General features: G+C 38.8%; 2 protein-coding genes across 2 annotated transcripts in view; both read right to left on the bottom strand.

The window, feature by feature from the left end:
* Positions 1-8,599, bottom strand: part of LOC133568694 (enhancer of polycomb homolog 1-like) — a 66,015-nt gene extending 57,416 nt beyond the window's left edge. The window contains exons 1-2 of the mRNA XM_061920782.1: positions 8,257-8,599; positions 1,786-1,865 (exon numbers count right to left, since the gene is read on the bottom strand). The gene's annotated coding sequence lies outside the window, so the exon portion shown is untranslated. The remainder of the gene's footprint in view (positions 1-1,785; positions 1,866-8,256) is intronic.
* A 5,848-nt stretch (positions 8,600-14,447) lies between these two features.
* Positions 14,448-22,569, bottom strand: part of LOC133568692 (integrin beta-1-like) — a 49,409-nt gene continuing 41,287 nt past the window's right edge. The window contains exon 16 of the mRNA XM_061920779.1: positions 14,448-15,363. Within this exon, the coding sequence (XP_061776763.1) occupies positions 15,298-15,363 (66 nt within the window). The 3' untranslated portion in view covers positions 14,448-15,297. The remainder of the gene's footprint in view (positions 15,364-22,569) is intronic.

Below are 22,569 nucleotides of genomic sequence, written 5' to 3'. Positions count from 1 at the left end.
TACTAAGATTACATTGATATTTTTTAGTATCACAGAATCAATTTTTTAAATGTATATTATGTTTATAAACTCAGGAAATATGTCCCTTGACACATTAGGACTTTGAATATGACCAATGTATGATCCTGTAACTACTTGGTATCGTATTGATACCAAAATGTGTGGTATCATTCAAAACTAATGTAAAGTATCAAACAACAGAAGAATAAGTGATTATTACATTTTAACAGAAATGTAGATAGAACATGTTAAGAGAAAATAACCAGATATTTACAGTAAATGAAAAAGTATATTAATACATTTTCTACCACTTGTCCTTAATAATTTTTGAATTTTCCTGAAGGATCCTCTGCTGAAAGAATCAATAAAGTACTATCTATCTATCTATCTATCTATCTATCTATCTATCTATCTATCTATCCATCTAATGTTGACGTAATAATAGAACAGAAAATGACACAATATGTTACTGCATATTTCAGCAGAGTAATTAGGAGCCTTTGATCGTTTACTTACTAAAAGACAAGATGTTTAGTATGTTAACCATTGTATTTAAGTACAAACTTGCAATAACAGGGACGTGCACATGATTATAGAGGGGTAGGGGCTCAAAGTCAGAAAAGGGCAGAAATTTTTTTTTTTTTGGTCCTTTACACAATATGGAAATTAATGTAAAATTCCATCCATCCATCCATTTTCTACCGCTTATTCCCTTTTGGGGTGGCGGGGGGCGCTGGCGCCTATCTCAGCTACAATCGGGCGGAAGGCAGCGTACACCCTGGACGAGTCGCCACCTCATCGCAGTTAATGTAAAATTAAATTCGCTAATTGAAAGCCAACTACTTAGCTGTGTGTCCTTTGTAGGTAAAAGTGATTGCCATTTCTTTTGTGTCAACAAATTATTGTCATAATGAGTTAATTCACATTATAATAGGCTTGGAAGACATGATAAGCAACAAAACACTGGTTTATTATTAGGCTATTTATTGTTAAATATAAGCACTTTAATATTGAACATTGAACAGTGCAAAATGAACTTTGAAAAAACCCAAATGGATAAAACTTCAATATGAAAATCTGTCCTTCTTTCATCACTTGATGAAAACACCATAAAGTTGTAACTTATGGTCTTTCTCACTTAATGCTCAGACTAAACAACTGAAACGCAATACAGGGCCAATAATATGGACCAGGGGCCAGTAGAGGGCTGTAGGCCACCCATACCCAAATATGCTCCTCAAAGTAAATTCAGGGCTTCCATGAAATGCTGTGAAATCAGTGCACAATCAGTAACCAAACCTTCCGGGAGCCTTAAAGCAGCAACCTTATGACTTTTTCAATGGAGAGGAGAAGGAGATCAGACAGCCTCTCTTCTGTGCATAGGCTTCTGAGTGAGTTCGGTTCAAATCCCCCATCAGGGCGAGGGAAAACTCAACCCAGTGTTGTGAGTGATAGGCAAAATTCAAATAAAAATGCAGTTGGAGAGCCAAGTGTTTTCTGAGGTGTTACTTGGTAAAAAAAAAGTTTAACAACCACTGATTTATGATACCGTCATCTCCAATATGTGGACTCAGATGTAAAAGCAGCTGTCTGCTTCAAAGAAACAACATTCACAACATGAGTATAAATAACGGAGAGGACTCAAAATAGCACAAAATAACTCTAGAAGAGGACCATCATCATTAATAAAACTCATTGAATGTTCAAGAGGAGTCAAACTAGTGACGCTTGTCAAAAATATTCTATTAGATTTGACATTAATATTTGACATCAACAACAACTTACTTGCCACAGATGACTCCATGTTTAACTACAACAAGTCCACTTCTCCTTCCATGAAATCCATTAAACTGCATATTGAGGCCCTGAAAAAAAATAAAGAAAAGATGAGTATCGTTCACAAAAATTATCTATTGTTGCGTTTTTACATTATTGCGTTTTGGAAGCTGTAAAGTGAAAGCTTTGAAAATACAGTGCAGCTTTTAAGAAGGTAAACAAACACCTGTGGTGCGGTGAAATTTATAATTCCAACACATATTTGAGGAAAAATAAGTTGCACAAGTCAACACGGTGGATCAGCAGTTAGCACGTCTGCCTTTACAGTCAGGACATCAGTTTGCCAGTCACATAAACCTTCAGGGTTTGTACACTTGTATGTCTGTTAAAATGCCCACAGCTTGACCCGGGAACAGACTACCGGTATTTGTATTTCCTGGGTGGACTTGTGTTCCACCTTAGAAGAAAATACATGTTTGAATCGCTGATGGTCCATTAAAAGAGGGCATGTTTCTAAAGCTGCAAAGTATGAATGAATGAGTTGTTTTACAATGTGGTGTAGAACAGCACAAATTTGTATGGATTTTTTACAGAAATATGTACTTAACCAGCTGATCTGTACCAAATATGATATGTTATATGATATAGTAATGCACACAAATGAGTATACATGTTCAAATTTCAGCAAGTAGTAGTAATACAGTACCGTATTTTTCGGATTATAAATTGCTCCGGAGTATTTGTCGCACCGGCCGAAAATGCATAATAAAGAAAGAAAAAAACATGTATACGTAGCACTGGAGTATAAGTCGCATTTTGGTGGGAAATTTATTTGATAAAATCCAAATAAATAAGTGTACGTTATATGAGGCATAAATAACCAACTGAGAAGGTGCCCGGTATGTTAACGTAACATATTATGGTGAGAGTCATTCAAATAACTATAACATATAGAACATGCTACACGTTTACCAAACAATCTGTCACTCCTAATCGATAAATCCCATGAAATCTTCTTCCTTGATGTCGCTTCTCAACAACTCTGCCAACTCCAAAGGTATGCGCCGCTTCCTCTTGTGGTTTTCTGCTGCATATTTCACTACGCCCATCTTGTAATCTGCAGTACACGATTTCCTTTTTGGTGCCATTTTTGTTCAGCCCTTCTCAGTTTTTATAGGTTTCCGCCAACGATGAAATGATCCATTTTAATAGCTACGGCAGTAGCATATAGCAGTTAGCATTCCATGACCCAAAATGCACTTCTGTCATGACCCTCCTCCGCCGAATTCTTATTGGTTGACGTGTGTGTGACGATTGCTGACATTTTCTTCGTCTTTTCCGCGAATGAGATAAATAATATTATTTAATATTTTACGGTAATGTGTTAATTTTACACATAAGTCGCTCCGGAGTATATGAAAAAAACTGAGATTTATAGTCCGAAAAATACGGTAATCCCTCGTTTATCGCCTTTGTTTGGTTCCAGACATGACTGCAATACATATATTCCCGTGAAGTAGGAATCAAGTTTTATGAATCAAATACTTTCAGAGATAGAGAATAAAAACCTGTTGACTATGTTCCAAATACATATTTCAGTATTCTGAGCGCCCGCTAGACATGAAACGACACCCTTTAGTCACTGATACACTCCTTTATTCCTGTATAACAGTAATTCTCAAACTGCGGTACATGTACCACGAGTAGTACACAGGCTTATCTAGTGGTACGCCAAAGAATTCAAGAACAGGGTTTTATTTTCCGATCTTCAAACAGAGTAACTGTTTAAACTGTAACAATGGCCAAAATATTGAAAATGTGTTAAATAAAACCTCTGCCTTGTTTTAAATGAATACTTGGGCCCAATACGCTGCTGTATTTTAATGTTGGTCATTATAGTGGTACCGTATTTTTCGAACCATAGGGCGCACCAGATTAAAAGGCGCACTGCCGATGAGCGGGTCTATTCAGGTCTTTTTTCATACAAAAGACGTACCGGATTATAAGGTGCATTAAAGTGATCTTATGATTTTTTTTATTTTTATTTAAAACACTATCTTGTGGGCCACATAACATGTACTTGTGGTTCTTTGGTGAAAGTCTTGCATGGATAATGTTTTACAGACCACTTCAAGGAGCTTTCTGAGCGTCTCTTCAGGATGCACCGTTTTGTGGCTATGTGGCTCACCTTCGCCAGGTATTCTCCTCGTCATCTTTGTTGTAGCCGTGTAGTGGGCAAGGACGGGATTCAAAAACGTGTCAAAAGATGGAGCTAACTGTTTTAATGACATTAAGACTTTATTTAAATCAATAACGGAGCAGCATCTCCTCATCCGTGGCTCACTAATGCAACATCACCGGAAATGTGTCCTGTGAAAATCTGTCCGACTGGAACCCTCTAATCACTAACGTTTCGTGGGTGGATTATGTAAACCCACTATAGATTTTAGCGCGTTGATAGCTAGTCTACGGACGGATAGAAGTAAAAATTTTACACCATAGTGTAAAAAAGGATAGTTGCAGGAAAAGGAGGGCGCATTCGTCGGCTGCATTTTGAGGAGCCTTCGAATTTGAATGAATTGGGATAGCCTTCGCGTGGTGTTGCGACGTAAACGGCCTTCAAAAGGACGCAGACCCTGAATTGGTACACAGCTAATATCTCACGGCCCACCTGCTCAGTGGCCTTGTGGTTGGAGTGTCCGCCCTGAGATCGGTAGGAGCCCAAAGACTATAAAAATGGGACCCGTTACCTCCCTGCTTGACACTCAGCATTAAAAAGGTTGGAATTGGGGGTTAAAAATCAACAAAAATGATTCTTGGGCGCGGCCACTGCTGCTGCTCACTGCTGCCCTCACCTCCCAGGGGGTGATTAAGGGTGATGGGTCAAATACAGTGAATACTTTTGCCATACCTAGTGTGTGTGTGTGACAATCATTGGTACTTTAACTTAAAACACTGGTTTAGAACAGTGGTTCTCAAATGGGGGTACGCGTACCCCTGGGGGTACTTGAAGGTATGCCAACGGGTAGGTGAGATTTTTTTCAAAATATTCTAAAAATAGCAACAATTCAAAAATCCTTTATAAATATATTTATTGAATAAAACTACACCTAAATAAGAATGTACGTTCATAAACTGTGAAAAGAAATGCAACAATGCAATATTCAGTGTTGACAGCTAGATTTTTATGTGGACATGTTCCATAAATATTGATGTTAAAGCTTTTTTTTGGGTGAAGAAATGTTTAGAATGAAGTTCATGAATCCAGATGGATCTCTATTACAATCCCCAAGGAGGGCACTTTAAGTTGATGATTACTTCTATGTGTAGAAATCTTTATTTATAATTGAATCACTTATTTATTTTTCAACAAGTTTTTAGTTTTTTTAGTAAATTTTTTCCAAATAGTTCAAGAAAGACCACTACAAATGAGCAATATTTTGCACTGTTACACAATTTAATTGATCAGTAACTGATGACATAGTGCTGTATTTTACTTCTGTATCTCTTTTTGTCAACCAAAAATGCTTTTGCTCTGATTAGGGGGTACTTGAATTAAAAAAATGTTCACAGGGGGTACATCACTGAAAATAGGTTGAGAACCACTGGTTTAGACAATACTGGCTTTCCATTGGATAGTACATTTATATATACACATATATTCTTTTTATATTCATATAGTGCTTTTTTCTAGTGACTCAAAGCACTTTACATTGTGAGACCCAATATCGAAGTTACATGTTGTTTTTTGCTATAAACCAGTGTGGGTGGCATTGGGAGCAGGCGGGTAAAGTGTCGTGCTCAAGGACACAACAGCAGTGACTAAGTTAGCAGAAGCGGGGATCGAGCCCTCAAGTTGCTGGCGCTGACCCTCTACCAACCGAGCTAAACCGCCCCAAAACTATCCTGCTGTGCAAGCTTTACACAGACTACTGTAACGTATATCAAAGTATAGTTAAGATAAAGACAAATAAAAACATATTTTGCGGCCCGCACTCTGATATGACAATTTAATGTACGTGCGGCCCACGAGTTTAATATGAACGGAACTTTACAGCGTCATACTTCCCAACGTTCCCAATTTTCACGGGAGTCCCCTTAATATCAGGGTATCCATTCTCTGGTAATCCCTGCCGATTTTTACCCAATCAACAATACTCAAGGGATGCCGCAATCGCACTGTTCTTAACACCCTCTGAATCCTCTACTGACAGCGTGCAAGCCTATTTGATTGTTACAATTGGCTGAGCAGTCCACGTGTGATGTTGCAAGACATATTTGGTCAACAGCTACACAAGTCACACTGAGGGTGGCCGTAAAAAAAACTTTGACACTTTTACAAATATTTGCCAGACTGTGAACCCACACCAAACAAGAATGACAAACACATTTCAGGAGAAAATCCGCACCATAATACAACATAAACTCAACATAACAAATACCCAGAATCCCATGCAGCCCTGACTATTCCGGGCTACAATACACACACCCACGCTACCACCAACCCCCCCACTCTCCCTACTTGCGTCGGTTGAGGTTGTGTATATTGTAGCCCGGGAGAGTTTGGGCTGCAAGGTGTTCTGGGTATTTGTGCTCTTGTGTTTAAGTTGTGTTATGGTGTGAACAAGTTTTTTTGTTATTTTTATATCTTTTTTTCCAAATAGTTCAAGAAAGACCACTACAAATGAGCAATATTTTGCACTGTTATACAATTTAATAAATCAGAAAACTGATGACATAGTGCTGTATTTTACTTATCTCTTTTTTTTTTCAACCAAAAATGTTTGGCTCTGATGGGTACATCTCTGAAAAAAGGTTGAGAAACACTGGATTAGGGGGTACTTGAATTAAAAAAAATGTTCACAGGGGACATCGCTGAAAAAAGGTTGAGAACCACTGGTGTAGAGGACGTTAAAGGCAGTGCAGTCACGGCAGCCTTTAATAATGTCGGGCAAGTGAAAATTGGGACAAATTCGGGAAAATGGTTAAGACGGTAGATTATCGGGAGGTGCACTGAAATACAGGAGTCTCCCGGAAAAACTGTGAGGGTTGGTGTCACGCCAAAAACCTTCCCCCCCATTTACTTCCGGAGTCATGATTAATACAGACGTTTTGTTAACACTATATTATAAAAAATATAATGCTATATTAAAAAAATACAGACGTTTTGTTAACCCTATATTATAAAAAATTAATAAAAACAATTTACAAACACAAGCTATGGGATGACCCATTTACTTCCGGAGTCATGTTTCCTCTTAAGTTGTCCCATAGCTTGTGTCTGTAAATAGTTTTTTTATTTTTTATGATATAGCGTTAACAAAACGTCTGTATTTTTAATAATAATAATAATGGATTAGATTTATATCACGCTTTTCTATTGTTAGATACTCAAAGCGCTCACAGAGAAGTGGGAACCCATCATTCATTCACACCTGGTGGTGGTAAGCTACATCTGTAGCCACAGCTGCCCTGGGGTAGACTGACCGAAGCGTGGCTGCCGGTTTGCGCCTACGGCCCCTCCGACCACCACCAATCATTCATTCATTCACCAGTGTGAGCGGCACCGGGGGCAAAGGTGAAGTGTCCTGCCCAAGGACACAACGGCAGCGATTTGGATGTCAATAGGTGGGAAGAGAACCTGCAACCCTCAGGTTTCTGGCACGGCCGCTCTCCCCACTACGCCATGCCGCCCCAATTATAAAATAGCGTTAACAAAACGTCTGTACAAATTATTACCCTGGAAGTAAATGGGGGGGGGGGTTGTAGAGGGGAAGAAATTTGGCGTGACATTGGCTTTCCTGCCCTAGCAATGCTAGGACGGGAAAGCCCTTCATAGAAGGTGCATGTTAGATTTTTTTAAGAAATCTTTTCTCGCGGCCCCGCCTCAGTCAGTTTCTGCATCCAGTGGCCCCCCCAGGTAAATTGAGTTTGAGACCCCTGCTTTAGGGAGACCATGTTTGTTCAGTCAGGCCCATGTAGGGAGGAGGGTCAAGGCCACGCACTTCCCCAGCCCACCACTAAGGCTGCGTGGCGCTGTGGAGCCACACGCCCCGAGCCAGTGAGCAAACAATGTTTTCACACATAAAAAAACTCCGCACCAAAAACGCTTCGCAAATCGACATCGGCATTGGAATAAGATGAAAAGTCTGCGTGGGGCCAAACGAGTACTTTCTAAAAGGTCAAACACGGAGAGCTTTCCGAGCAGCCACACTAGATGATGACGTTTGCGACCTTCTGTTTTTGTCAGTCATGTGGGGAAAAAAAAAAAAAAAAAAGTCAAGTCGGAACACATTTTAAGACACACACGACATTTTTTTTTTTTCTAGAAACTTCCACCTTTTCGGCTTGTCGTCAACGACATCCAAAGCTGAGCTGCTGGGGAATTTGATTGCGTGTCTGCAATCATCTGATGCCAGCCAAACACTCTCCAACACGGGCCTTTCTTTTTTTTTTCTACGCTACGAGCGAGGTACTTACGCCCATGACGTCCTTCCACGCAGTCCGGCACTTTTCCACCTTCCAGCCGAGGTGAAATCCTCAAGTGAGAGCTTCAAAAAAAAAAAAAAAAAAAAAAAAGAAAAGAAAAGAGGAAAAACGACGCAGCTAGCTAGAGAACATGAAGGCTAGCCAAGCTGCTGCTTCTTCTCCTCCAGCTTTAAATGACTAAAGTACACATTGAACGGGTGTCATGGTGGGAAAAAACACACGATGTGCTCTGCGGCCGTATGGAGAAAACGTGTTGGTGTTAAAGTGTCCATGTCCTCGTCGCCGAGCGGCAGGTTGAAACTATAGAGAGGTGCTCACTAAAAAGTGCTACTGTTGGGGGTTAACAACTTTGCCGAGAAGCCTTCTCATTGGACGAGACTTTCCACCAATCAGAGGACGAGGGCTCCGGGAGCTGGTGACGTCACGAGCAGAGAGGGGAAACATGAAGACGTGATTGGACAAACCTGGCTCGGTGAATTTGGGCGCTTTAATATTTTCATACAACATTCAAAATAATCAAGTTCATCTTTCACCCCCCAAAAAAACATATTCTTAAATGAAAGGGAAACTGCATTTTTTTTCCCGAATATTGCCTATCATTAACAATCCTTATGTAAGACACTGGGTTGGGTTTTTCCTTGCCTCGATGTGGGATCTGAACCGAGGATGTCGTTGTGGCTTGTGCAGCCCTTTGAGACACTCGTGATTTTTGGGCTGTATAAATAAACTTTGATTGATTGATTGATTGATTGACAAGAATCTGCTCAGTGGCCTTGTGGTTAGAGCAGCGGTCCCCAACCACCGGGCGCTTGGTACCGGACCGCAGAAGAATTTGTTATTCATTTATATTAAAAAAAAAATAATAATAAAAAAAATAAAAAAAAAATTAGCTTCACGGTGGCAGAGGGGTTAGTGCGTCTGCCTCACAATACGAAGTTCCTGCAGTCCTGGGTTCAAATCCAGGCTCGGGATCTTTCTGTGTGGAGTTTGCATGTTCTCCCCGTGAATGCGTGGGTTCCCTCCGGGTACTCCGGCTTCCTCCCACCTCCAAAGACATGCACCTGGGGATAGGTTGATTGGCAACACTAAATTGGCCCTAGTGTGTGAATGTGAGTGTGAATGTTGTCTGTCTATCTGTGTTGGCCCTGTGATGAGGTGGCGACTTGTCCAGGGTGTACCCCGCCTTCCGCCCGATTGTAGCTGAGATAGGCGCCAGCGCCCCCCGCGACCCCAAAGGGAATAAGCGGTAGAAAATGGATGGATAAAAAAAATTAGTTATTTTATTTATTAAATCAACATAAAAACCACAATATACACTTACAATTAGTGCACCAACCACAAAAACCTCCCTTTTTCATGACAAAAACGTCCCTTTTTCATGACCAAAAAAATAAAAATAAAAAAGAGCATCTCCCCCCCTTCCCCCCGGGCCGCGGGACAAATTATTAAGCGTTGACCGGTCCGCGGATACAAAAAGGTTGGGGACCACTGGGTTAGAGCAGGGGTCACCAACCTTTTTGAAACCAAGAGCTACTTCTTGGGTACTGATTAATGCGAAGGGCTACCAGTTTGATACACACTTAAATAAATTGCCAGAAATAGCCAATTTGCTCAATTCACCTTTAACAAATAAATCTATATGTATATAGAAAAAAAAAAAGGGTATTTCTGTCTGTCATTCCGTCGTACATTTTTTTTTCCTTTTACGGAAGGTTTTTTGTAGAGAATAAATGATGAAAAAAACACTTAATTGAACGGTTTAAAAGAGGAGAAAACACACCAAAAATGAAAATTACATTTTAAAACATAGCTTATCTTCAATTTCGACTCTTTAAAATTCAAAATTCAACCGAAAAAAATGAACAGAAAAACTAGCTAATTCGAATCTTTTTGAAAAAATTAAAAGAATTTATGGAACATCATTAGTAATTTTTCCTGATTAAGATTAATTTTAGAATTTTGATGACATGTTTTAAATAGGTTAAAATCCAATCTGCACTTTTTAGAATATATAACAAATTGAACCAAGCTATAATTCCAACAAAGACAAATCATTATTTCTTCTAGATTTTCCAGAACAAAAATTTTAAAAGAAATTCAAAAGACTTTGAAATAAGATTTACATTTGATTCTACAGATTTTCTAGATTTGCCAGAATAATTTTTTTGAATTTTAATCATAAATTTGAAGAAATATTTCACAAATATTCTTCGTCGAAAAAACAGAAGCTAAAATGAAGAATTAAATTAAAATTAATGTATTATTCTTTACAATAATAATAATAAAAAAAATACTTGAACATTGATGTAAATTGTCAGGAAAGAAGAGGAAGAAATTTAAAAGGTAAAAAGGTATATGTGTTTAAAAATCCCAAAATCATTTTTAAGGTTGTATTTTTTCTCTAAAATTGTCTTTCTGAAAGTTATAAGAAGCAAAGTAAAAAAAAAAATAAATTTATTTAAACAAGTGAAGACCAAGTCTTTAAAATATTTTCTAAATTTTCAAATTCTATTTGAGTTTTTTCTCTCTTAGAATTAAAAATGTCGAGCAAAGCGAGACCAGCTTGCTAGTAAAAAAATAAAATTTTAAAAATAGAGGCAGCTCACTGGTAAGTGCTGCTATTTGAGCTATTTTTAGAACAGGCCAGTGGGCTACTCATCTGGTCCTTACGGGCTACCTGGTGCCCACGGGCACCACGTTGGTGACCCCTGGGTTAGAGGGTCCGCCGTGAGCTCAAACCCCGGCCGAGTCATACCAAAGACTATAAAAATGGGACTCATTACCCTCCCACTCAGCATCAAGGGTTGGAATTGGGGTATCACTAGAATGACTCCTGAGCGTGGCCACCGCTGCTACTCACTGCTCCCCTCACCTCCCAGGGGGTGGAATAAGGGGAAGGGTCAAATGCAGAGGATAATTTCCTCACACCTAGTGTGTGTGTGAGACAATCAGTGGTACTTTAACTTTTTAACAGGTTTTCAAAAAAATGTGTGCATTCCATCCATCCATTTTTTACTGCTCGTCCCTTTTGGGGTCACTGGGGGTGCTGGAGCCTATCTCAGCTTCATTTGGGCAGAAGGCGGCGTACACCCTGGACATGTCGCCACCTCATCAGAGGGCCAACACAGATAGAGACAACATTCACACTCACACAAATTTAGTGTTGCCAATCAACCTATCCCCAGGTGCATGTCTTTGGAGGTGGGAGGAAGCCGGAGTACCCGGAGGGAACCCACGCAGTCACGGGGAGAACATGCAAACTCCGCACAGAAAGATCCCGAGCCCGAGATTGAACTCAGGACTACTCAGGACCTTCGTATTGTGAGGCACATGCACTAACCCTTGTACCACCGTGCTGCTGGAATTGGGGGTTAAATCAATAAAATTATTCCTGAGCGTGGCCACAGCTGCTTCTCACTGCTCCCCTCCCCTCCCAGGGAATGGAACAAGGAGATGGGTCAACTGCAGATGGTAGTTCACCACACCTAGTACGTGTGTGTGTGTGTGACTATCAGGGGTACTTTAACTTTTTAAACATGTTTTTCTTTTTTTAATGCATCCAACTCCCACTATTATGTTAGAGCCACTATGGACTAGTTTCACAATATTATGTCAGACCCACTCGACGTCCATTGCATCCGGTCTCCCCTAGGGGGGAGGTTACCCACATTTGCTGTCCTCTCCAAGGTTTCTCATAGTCATTCTAATCGTTGACCCACTGGGTTGTGAGTTTTTCCTTGGGCTTAAGTGGGCGCTGATCCGCGGATGTCGTTGTGGCTTGTGCAGCCCTTTGAGACACTTGAGATTCAGGACTATATGAATAAACATTGATTGATTGATAAATAGTATCAATCAATCAATCAATGTTTACTTATACAGCCCTAAATCACTAGTGTCTCAAAGGGCTGCACAAACCACCACGACATCCTCGGTAGGCCCACATAAGGGCAAGGAAAACTCACACCCAGTGGGACATCGGTGACAATAATGACCCAGTGGGACGTCGGTGACAATAATGACTATGAGAACCTTAGAGAGGAGGAAAGCAATGGATGTCGAGCGGGTCTAACATGATACTGTGAAAGTTCAATCCACAATGGATCCAACACAGTCGCGAGAGTCCAGTCCAAAGCGGATCCAACACAGCAGCGAGAGTCCCGTTCACAGCGGAGCCAGCAGGAAACCATGCCATAACCGAGGGCAGTAGGTCAGCAAGAGTTGTCGTTGTGGCCGTATTAATGTTGCGGCTGCTATAGCAGTTATTATTATTATTAGTTTGACGAACATGCGTCTGAACCTCGAATTTTATAAGGTAATGATCGGACAATACTTTAGTATACGGGAGTATCGTAACTTTGGAGACGGTGATACCCCTGACAAGCACTAGGTCTATCGTATTACCGTTGCGATGCGTGGGTTCATTTATTATTTGTGTGAGACCACAGCTATCAATTACAGTCTGGAGCGCTACGCACGGTGGGTCCGATGGGGTATTCATATGGATATTAAAGTAAATAAATGCAATGAAAGTCCGCGTAAAATTGGAGTCGCTGTATTCCACCTATAAACCCTCAAATACCTCCATTAAGGTTTGATTTTATTTACATGATGTAAGTATACATGTAATGCAGTAACAGGCACATTTATAATATTGATGTATTTATGTCAAAAACACATCACAACATTCACCTTTTCCCCCTCAACATTACTGATTATTAATCACTGCAGACTTTATGAGAGCCAACAATCATAATAAGACATCACTTACTGTACAATGTCTGCTGGTGCCGACTGACAGAAGTTGTCGTCCCGTTTAGATGAAGAATGAGTCATAGTCCTCGCATTACCATGAATTGATTAACGCGGACCTCGACTTAAACAAGTTGAAAAACTTATTCGGGTGTTACCATTTAGTGGTCAATTGTACGGAATATGTACTGTACTGTGCAATCTACTAATAAAAGTTTCAATCAATCAATCAACATTACTGATTATTACTCACTGCAGACTTTACGAGAACCAACAATCATAATAAGACATCACTAACTGTACAATGTCTGCTGGTGCCGACTGACAGAAGTTGTTGTCCCGTTTAGATGAAGAATGAGTCATAGTCCTCGCATTACCATGAATTGATTAACGCGGACCTCGACTTAAACAAGTTGAAAAACTTATTTGGGTGTTACCATTTAGTGGTCAATTGTACGGAATATGTACTGAACTGTGCAATCTACTAGTAAAAGTTTCACTCAATCAATCAACATTACTGATTATTATTCACTGCAGACTTTACGAGAACCAACAATCATAAAAAGACATCACTAACTGTACAAGGTCTGCTGGTGCCGACTGACAGAAGTTGTCGTCCCGTTTAGATGAAGAATGAGTCATAGTCCTCGCTTTACCATGAATTGATTAACGCGGACCTCGACTTAAACAAGTTGAAAAATCTATTCAGGTGTTACCATTCAGTGGTCAATTGTACGGAATATGTACTGAACTGTGCAATCTACTAATAAAAGTTTCAATCAATCAATCAAAGAAGAGGGGGGGTAGAACCAAGCGTCTTTTGGTGTTGTATTTCACCATTCCGGGTATAAATTGGCCAAGATGCCAGATTACATCCTTGTCCTTCTACTACCCAGGTGAGAGGCATGATTTAGGATCGACAATAAAGTTTGATGAGCAAGGAAACAGCTGACCACTCGATGATGTACAAATGGGCACACAAGCTTGTGATCACGGTTTGATTGAAACTTTTATTAGTAGATTGCACAGTACAGTACATATCCCTTACAATTGACCACTAAATGGTAACACTCGAATAAGTTTTTCAACTTGTTTAAGTCGAGGTCCACGTTAATCAATTCATGGTACATTATAGTTTGTCTGAGTTAGCACTTATAACAATATAACTAATACTTGGTTAATATTCAAGTCACAAAATGTAAATGTAGTATTGTTGGCGCTTATTGGATGTTTATCAGATCTTATTGGCGGAATAGAGGACCTTCTATTGGCTGCGTTGTAAGGTGAATTATTTTATATTTAGAATGCAATTTTTTTAAAAACACATCCGTCGTTATCTTTCATAATTATTAACGAGAGGCAACATTTCCAGAAAAAAGTGCAGTTCCCCTTTAATAGAAAGATAAACAGTGTTAAAAAAAAGTATGCAAAAATAATTATTAGATTTTTTTTATTCAATAAATAATTAATGAAGTACAAGAATGGCAATTGTGGATGTGTAATTTTTCTTAAAAAAAAGGACATTTTGAAAACACCATAAAATGGAATCTTTCGGTCTTAACATTAAAAAAAAACATTGAAATAAATCTACAACGTTCCCTAACCCCTGATCTAGATGACAATCGTTATGTCCTGTGACTTTACGTTGCCATTGAGTTACTAATGTCAAAGAAAAAGAAATAAAAAGGCATGTATGTGATTATTTGGCAATGCTGTCAAGAGTTAAGGACCTGAGTTGGCTTTGAAAAAAACTCAAAAGGTGGCACTAAAGACAACAATTAAAAGTACATCTGTCTTTTCCTTTTCAACTGATTGTTGCATGCTGGGAAACAAGCACCCGTGCTCCGTGAACATTCATATGGCTTCACACAGAACCCAGACATAACACTTTAGCTCTGCAAGGGACGACAAACACTACACTCATGTTGCGTACACGTCTGTGTTAAACTAGAATCTTTCTTATGACAACTTCTTACAAAAATGACTTCACGAAAAAACAAAAACAAAAAACCTAAGGTTCCGTACCACACACATTTAAAAGCATTTAAAACCATACAAAATAGGAATAAAAGCCCATACATAGACAAGACTGTACAAAATGGGGATGTTGCATAGCCAGAGTTATTGGGACCAAATGAAATAGTAGGACTAACATTTGGTGAGCAGAAAAAAAAGTATTAAAAAGTGAGAAAATTACAGCCTGCTGCCTCCCCTCATTCAGACCAGCCCAGGTTCTTTTGCTCCTCCATACAGTGTTTCCATGGCAGAGAAGACAGTGCTCCATCATTTGCCTTCGTACCTTGGATTGACCACCGTCGTAACAGCACTTTTGTAGATGGGATTCTCCCCCTGGAGGACAGAGAAGGAGATATGCTAATGTTAGTACTTTAGTAATATTAGCCAACACTGATAGTGTTTCCCATGCGTTCATTCAATTTGTGACTGACCGCCACAATTACATTTTTGGCATTACCTGTTCACCCTGCCACATAAAAACACATCATAATGGGACTGTCTATCGTTCATACTTGCCAACCCTCCCGGATTTTCCGGGAGACTCCCGAAATTCAGCGCCTCTCCCGAAAACCTCCCAGGACAAATTTTCTCCCGAAAATCACCCGAAATTCAGGCGGAGCTGGAGGCCACGCCCCCTCAGCTCCAGACCTGACTCAATGTTGTGACCCTCTTAAACAGGACAATACTGCCATCTACTGAACATAGAATAGAATGTAAATATATTCTACATTTAAGTGCAGTCAAGGAACATGCATTAGGGAGTCTGTTCTGAAGCCCACAGTAAAGAGACGTAACTTCATCACGTCGCCTGATTATTGACTCCAACCCAGTATATTACACCATGGACGAGCAAAATGAAGAAATATGCTTGCAAGTTCCAGAACGATTGGAAACAATAATTTCAGTTTATCCAGGAGAGTTCGAAGGGGAAGGGGTATGTTGCCTGTAAATTTTGTAAAACAGACTTCTCCATTGAACACGGCGGCCGAACGGATATGCTCAGCCATGAACGGTCAGTCAGCGAAGCACAAAGGGTCCGCAGCGCAGCGTCGTTCACAACCCAGTATTATGGCCCACCTCGCAAAATGGAGACGCGATGGTGTATCTTATGCTGAGACAAAGATGGCTATGCTGATAGCTGGAAGCAACGTCCCGTTCTCATTGGCGGATGTCTACAACAAATCCGTGAAGGATGTTCCCGGATTCGGAGATCGCTCGCCAATACGCAAATGGCAGAACAAAGGTTATTCAAATAGTGAAAGGTAAGTGTTTTTTTTTTTTTTTTAGTAACCAGCAAGCACAGTACAGTTAGTAGAACAACTGTGTTTTTATTACTGTGTATTTGATAGGTGCTGTCGGAAATTCAACTATTTATTTTATTTATATATATATATATATATATATATATATAGCTAGAATTCACTGAAAGTCAAGTATTTCATACATATATATACAGATATATATCTATATATATATATATATGAAATATTCGAGTTGGTGAATTATACGCCACCCCTCTTAACCACGCCCCCACCCCAACCACGCCCCCAACAATGCCTCCGCTCCACCCCCGACCCCACCCCCCCACCTCCCGAAATCGGAGGTCTTAAGGTTGGCAAGTATGCTGTCGCTACAACTTTGTACAGCTGATAGCATCTTAAGTCTGTTTCTGCACACATATCATTCCTACCTGGTCTGCCATAGAATAAGAAGACATGGCAGAAGAGATCAGTGTTGCCTACTTATATTTACAGAGTATTATCTAAATCTGGCCTGGGCAATTATTTTGACTCAGGGGCCACATTTAGAGAAAAAAAAATGTGTCTGGGGGCTGGTATATCTATTTTTAGGAACACTAATACAAAACCTCACAATAATGTCTGACTGAATGCTAAAAATGTTATGACGAATCGCCTTAAAAACGAAATGGAATTTTACATTTTTCTATGAAGGATAAAACACTGAATATTGACAAAATATGAATGTCACACCCCCTTTCGATCAACATGTTTTACAATCAAAAGAAACGTAATAAACAGTGAAATATGAATGCGAATGGTACAAAATGGTACAAAATAAACTCACCTACAATCTTATATACATCACTAAGCTTTAGAACTTCGTTGTGAAAATCTCCTTACCCGTATGTGGAAACGCTCCACACCCACACTGCATGGTGCCTCGTCTGAGCTGCTGTGACGTACATGACCATAGTAACTAATTAGATTACCATAGTAACTGGTATATCATCCCAAAGCGCAGATTTCAAGCATTGAAATACTTAGTATAGTTCAAGACTTACGGTCGTTAGAAAACATGAGTGCACATCATAATGGCAGCTACACTTTCCATCTTAAAGATCTCAAAAAATTATTTGGGGAATGTCCGGCGGGCCAGATTGAAAAGCTCAGCGGGCTGCATGTGGCCCCCGGGCTTTGATTTGCCCGGGTCTGATCGAAATGGTCTTTTTCGTGACATATCAACATTTCAAGTAAAGAAACAACAGCCTTCCAGCTTGTATTCTTTAAGAGGAGAAAACTGATATACGGAGGAAATTGATCTTTGAAATACATAAAGTAAGAACGAATATAAAATACAAATGTATTTCAATTTTAGGAGTTAAATGGTGGAACAAGGTCAGTGATGAGCTGAAGACATGTACCGTACTTTTCGGAGTGTAACTCGCACCTGCCGAAAATGCATAATAAAGAAGGGAAAAAAACATATATAAGTCGCACTGGAGTATAAGTCGCATTTTTGGAGGAAATTTATTTGATAAAATCCAACCGCAAGAATAGACATTTGAAAGGAAATTTAAAATAAATAAAGAATAGTGAACAACAGGCTGAATAAGTGTACGTTATATGACGCATAAATAACCAACTGAGACGGTGCCTGGTATGTTAACATAACATATTATGGTAAGAGTCATTCAAATAACTATAACATATAGAACAGGCTATACGTTTACCAAACAATCTGTCACTCCCGATCGCTAAATCCCATGAAATCTTATACGTCTAGTCTCTTACGTGAACGAGCTAAATAATATTTGATATTTTACGGTAATGTGTTAAAAATTTCACACATAAGTCGCTCCTGAGTATAAGTCGCACCCCCGGCCAAACTATGAAAAAAACTTCGACTCATAGTCCGAAAAATACGGTAGTTCTTTGTTAAGGTTCAAGAAAACCTTGAAAGGTGAAATAATTGAAAATGATAAATTATAGCAATAATTACTTTCATCCCATTGATTTTTTTTAACGATGTTCCAGGCAATCTAATTTCCAGTGAATGTATAAGATAGGGAAATATAAGCTTTGGCTTCAGCCTATTCCGTTTTCTTTTCTTTTTGTGTGTAAATGTGTATGATTGTTAAATATGTATAATCTGTGCTGTAAACTGGTCACACAAAATGGTTGATGGTTGATTATATGACGGGAATAAACTTATTTCATTCATTCATATCCAACAACTATTCCGGTCTCATTTGACACTGTGTAGATTTTGACATGTAAGCACATATTGCTCTTCTCAACAGGAAGCCCCACCCTCAACCCCAATTGAAAAGCAATCACTGGCACCTCCATTTAGCTTGGGACATTGACAAAAAAAGTGACAAAATTAAGTTTCTATTTTTAAGCAATTTGTATTGCTCATCATAGTTTTTGCTCCTTTTTTTTTTTTCTACCATAGAGTCATGGCCAGCTAGGCAAATCAGACACAATCCACCCACCACAGAAAGACTGTAGTCATGTGGAAAAAGTTGTAATATGCTAATAATATTCACCATCCAACTCTGTGATCATCTTTCCTGTCTTTATTGTCTCATAGGGACATGCACTACCTGCTTGTGGACCAGGGCTGGACAATTATTTTAATCGGGGGGCAAGATGTAGATACAAAAATGTGTCTGGGCGCCGGTATGTCTATTTTCAGGAACACTAATACAAAACCTTCCAATAATGATTGAAAGCTAAAAACGTTATGACAGACCGCCTTAAAAAACTAAATAGAACTTGAATTTTTTTTTACTGAATGAGACACTCAGATTGTACATGAAAATAAAGAATGTGGGATTTCAAATATTAACTATGAATGATAAAACACTGAATATTGACAACATATATTTACAATCAAACCGAAACAACCAAAATGCAAAAAACTGTGAAAAAAACCCCAACCTACAATCTGAAATATCTCATAGTGACCATAGGAAGTTATTAGATGACCATAGTAACTAATTAGATGACCATAGTAACTAGTATATGATGCAGATTCCAAGCATTGAAAGACTTAGTGTAGTTGAAGACTTCCGGTCATTAGAAAACATGACTGCACATCAAAATAGCAGAAACACTTTCCATCTTAGACTCTTAAAGCAATTATTTGGGAATGTCCGGCGGGCCAGATTGAAAAGCTCAACGGGACACATGCAGCCCCCGGGCCTTAATTTGCCCAAGTCTGTTGTGGCCATTGGGGTGTAGATCAGTCCGCAGCTTCCATTATGAATTAGGCCCTAGATCTGAAATGTGCTCAAGGGCCTGTTTGGGGCACTGAGATGATTTTTAAAAAAGGTAAATTAAACCAAAAAAAAAGTAGAAAAGTACAACAAAGGCACAATGTTTGAAAGAAAACTATGAAATGTTAACTATATTGCACCTTCGAGTGCAATACATCAGACACTGATTGTTACTTATTACTCCGGTACTCTTGTCTTGTTCTGTATATTGTACATTATTTTGTATAGTGTTTTGTATATTGTACAGGATTGCCTATTATTTATATTGGATAGTAGTCTGTTGATTTCAATACTTAGTTTTATCTTTATTAACTCTTGTGTAATTTATTCTTATCCCATATTTGTTCCCACTACCGCACCTTAAGTTGGAGTACTTAATCTCGTTATATGCAAATATAATGACGATAAAGTCCATTATATTATTTTCTATTCTATTCTTACTAATAACCGTAACACAGCTTTGATTTTAAACATACCATTTTTTTGGGTCGTTTTACTAATTAAAAAAAACCCAAAGTCCTGTGCTTTTTTTAAGTGCAAGGCTCTCAATAGAAAACAGTTTGAACACTCCTGCAGGTTTCAACAAGTCGAATTTAAAACTATTGGAAGGAATTTAAGACCATTTTATATCCATACAAACAAAACAAGTACAAAGACAAAGTAAATATGTGACTTCCTTCACTGCTCTTTCTCATTGGAAAACAAAATGGTTTAACTAACTAAAGACACCAGATGGCTATTATAAACTGATTAAAAAAACAGCCAAAATCATAACAGCCATTTTTTAGATTTGCCATGAACTGCGTTCTTGCAAAAGGTGCGGTGTGCTTGATAACAAGTGTTTTCATGTAACAACAACAATGGTCAAGGAATATATTGACTGTGAAAGGGACTGTTAGCATCTCTGCCAAAGCTAAATGGTTTACTTTTGCAGCGTTTTGTCAGAATTTAGCAAACAGATAAAACCAAATACAGTATTAATATGCACAAAGTTGTGACGAACAAGAGTGCAGACAGAGCGACTGTCTGAAAAGGAAGAAGGCGATTATGACTCGCAAGCCTCAAACTGAATTTTGATGTGAAGAATATGGATAACTTTCAAATGTGCTCAGCTCATTTAGTATCTGGTATGTATGAATACATTTTTACCTATTTTTTTGTGACTTTTGTAAAACATATTGCTACTAGGGAAGGAATATTTTATCTAAGCATGAATTAAATTGAATTGAAGTATTTATTTCAAACCTGCACAGTAAAACAACACTTTTTTTTTTTACATCTTGGCAGAGATATTTGTGCAGGGCTTGAAAAGGAGTTGGATGAAGCAGATGCTCATAATATCCCAACCCCTCTCACTCATTACACATTTAACATAAACAATAGAATAACAATACAATAGTACCACTGTTAGTATGAGACGAGACAACACACACGCACACTTTCTCCCATCAATCTGTTTCCTCCTCGTACTTCTTCAGTACTTTTTTTTTTTAAACAGTGTTTTAAATTGAATCATGTTAGAACACGTTTTTAACTCGTCCCTTAATTTGTTCCACAGACTGACTCCACACACTAAAATGCACATTGATTTTAAAGTTGTTCTAATTTTAGGCAAATATAATTTGTTGTTTCCTCTTAAACTGTAACTATGGTCGGCATCTCTATCCTGGAATAGGATCTGTATAATGGATGGCAGAGAGTTTTTGCATGCCCTAAACATAATTGAAGCAGTTTTAAAGTTGATCACATCGTACAGTTTAAGTTGCTTTAACTCCATGAATAGTGGATTTTGAATGATGTCTGTAGTGAACATGGGACACAATGCTAATGGCCTTTTTCTGCAGAGTGACTAAAGGCTGTCGATGGGATCTATAACAATTTCCCCAGACTTCAACACAATACTTTAAATACGACATAATAAATGAATGCTCCAATAACAGCAGAGCATTGGTGTTCAATAAATGACAAGAAGATATTCTCAAATCTTCTTTGTTTTCCTCACCCAACCATAAACTAAGTGTAAACACTACACAGACAACCTTTATAGCTTTTAATGTCAGTTGCTGTATAGACTTGGAGAAAAGATTGGGCATTAAAAACTGAGCTGAAATTATTGAAATAAATAATATAAATGACATTATATATAAGAATCAAGTTTAAAAAAAACAAAAAATACTGCCGTGAACACTACTACCACAGAGAAATTAGCATATGCTTACTGTATGTAATAGTAATATTTCACTAGTAAACATCTTATATTGATCTCCTTTGGTGGGGGTAAGTTGATCCTTATTAGTATTAGTGGCATTTCAGCAGCTTTTGACACAGACTTAGCCCGGATTTTTGACTTTACATTATCAATCCGTTCGCTTTCCTTCTCTACTGCTTCACATCCAGGTCCTAAACACAAATATCACAAAAAGCCGCTGCCTGACCAGGGCTCAGAACATCTGCAGAGACTCCTCCCACCCCCACCAAGGACTGTTTTCACTGCTGGACTCTAGAAAGAGGTTCCGCAGACTCTGTAGCAGAACCTCCAGGTTCTGTAACAGCTTTTTCCCTCAGGCCGTAAGACTTTTGAACGCATCATAATAATCCCCTCAATTCCCCTCTAAACTGGAATAATTCGCCGGAATATAACATAAATGCATAAACCTGGATGCAAATGCAAAAGTGCAACTGTACAGTAATCTATTTATTTATATCTGCACCTTATTGCTTTTTGATCCAGCACTACCATGAGCTAATGCAACACAATTTTGTTCTTATCTGTACTGTAAACTTCAAATTTGAAAGAGAATAAAAAGGAAGTCTAAGTCTCTAAGTCTAAACACTTAATAGGTTACCATCCACTGGCTTCGATCATGTATTAAATTGATCGTTCTGGAGCCACAAATCGTTGAACTTGCACTAACCCATCTGATTCAAGTAATTTGACTTTGTTGTGGCCTTTCATTTACTTACTCGGCTGCTATGCTAAGCTGTAGAAAGAGGTGGTGCTTGATCAATTCTGACCG

The sequence above is a fragment of the Nerophis ophidion genome, linkage group LG14 (assembly GCF_033978795.1).
Source record: "Nerophis ophidion isolate RoL-2023_Sa linkage group LG14, RoL_Noph_v1.0, whole genome shotgun sequence".
NCBI classification, from domain to species: domain Eukaryota; kingdom Metazoa; phylum Chordata; class Actinopteri; order Syngnathiformes; family Syngnathidae; genus Nerophis; species Nerophis ophidion.
Note: the sequence above shows the minus strand (reverse complement) of the source record. Positions and strands in the feature narration are given on the sequence as shown.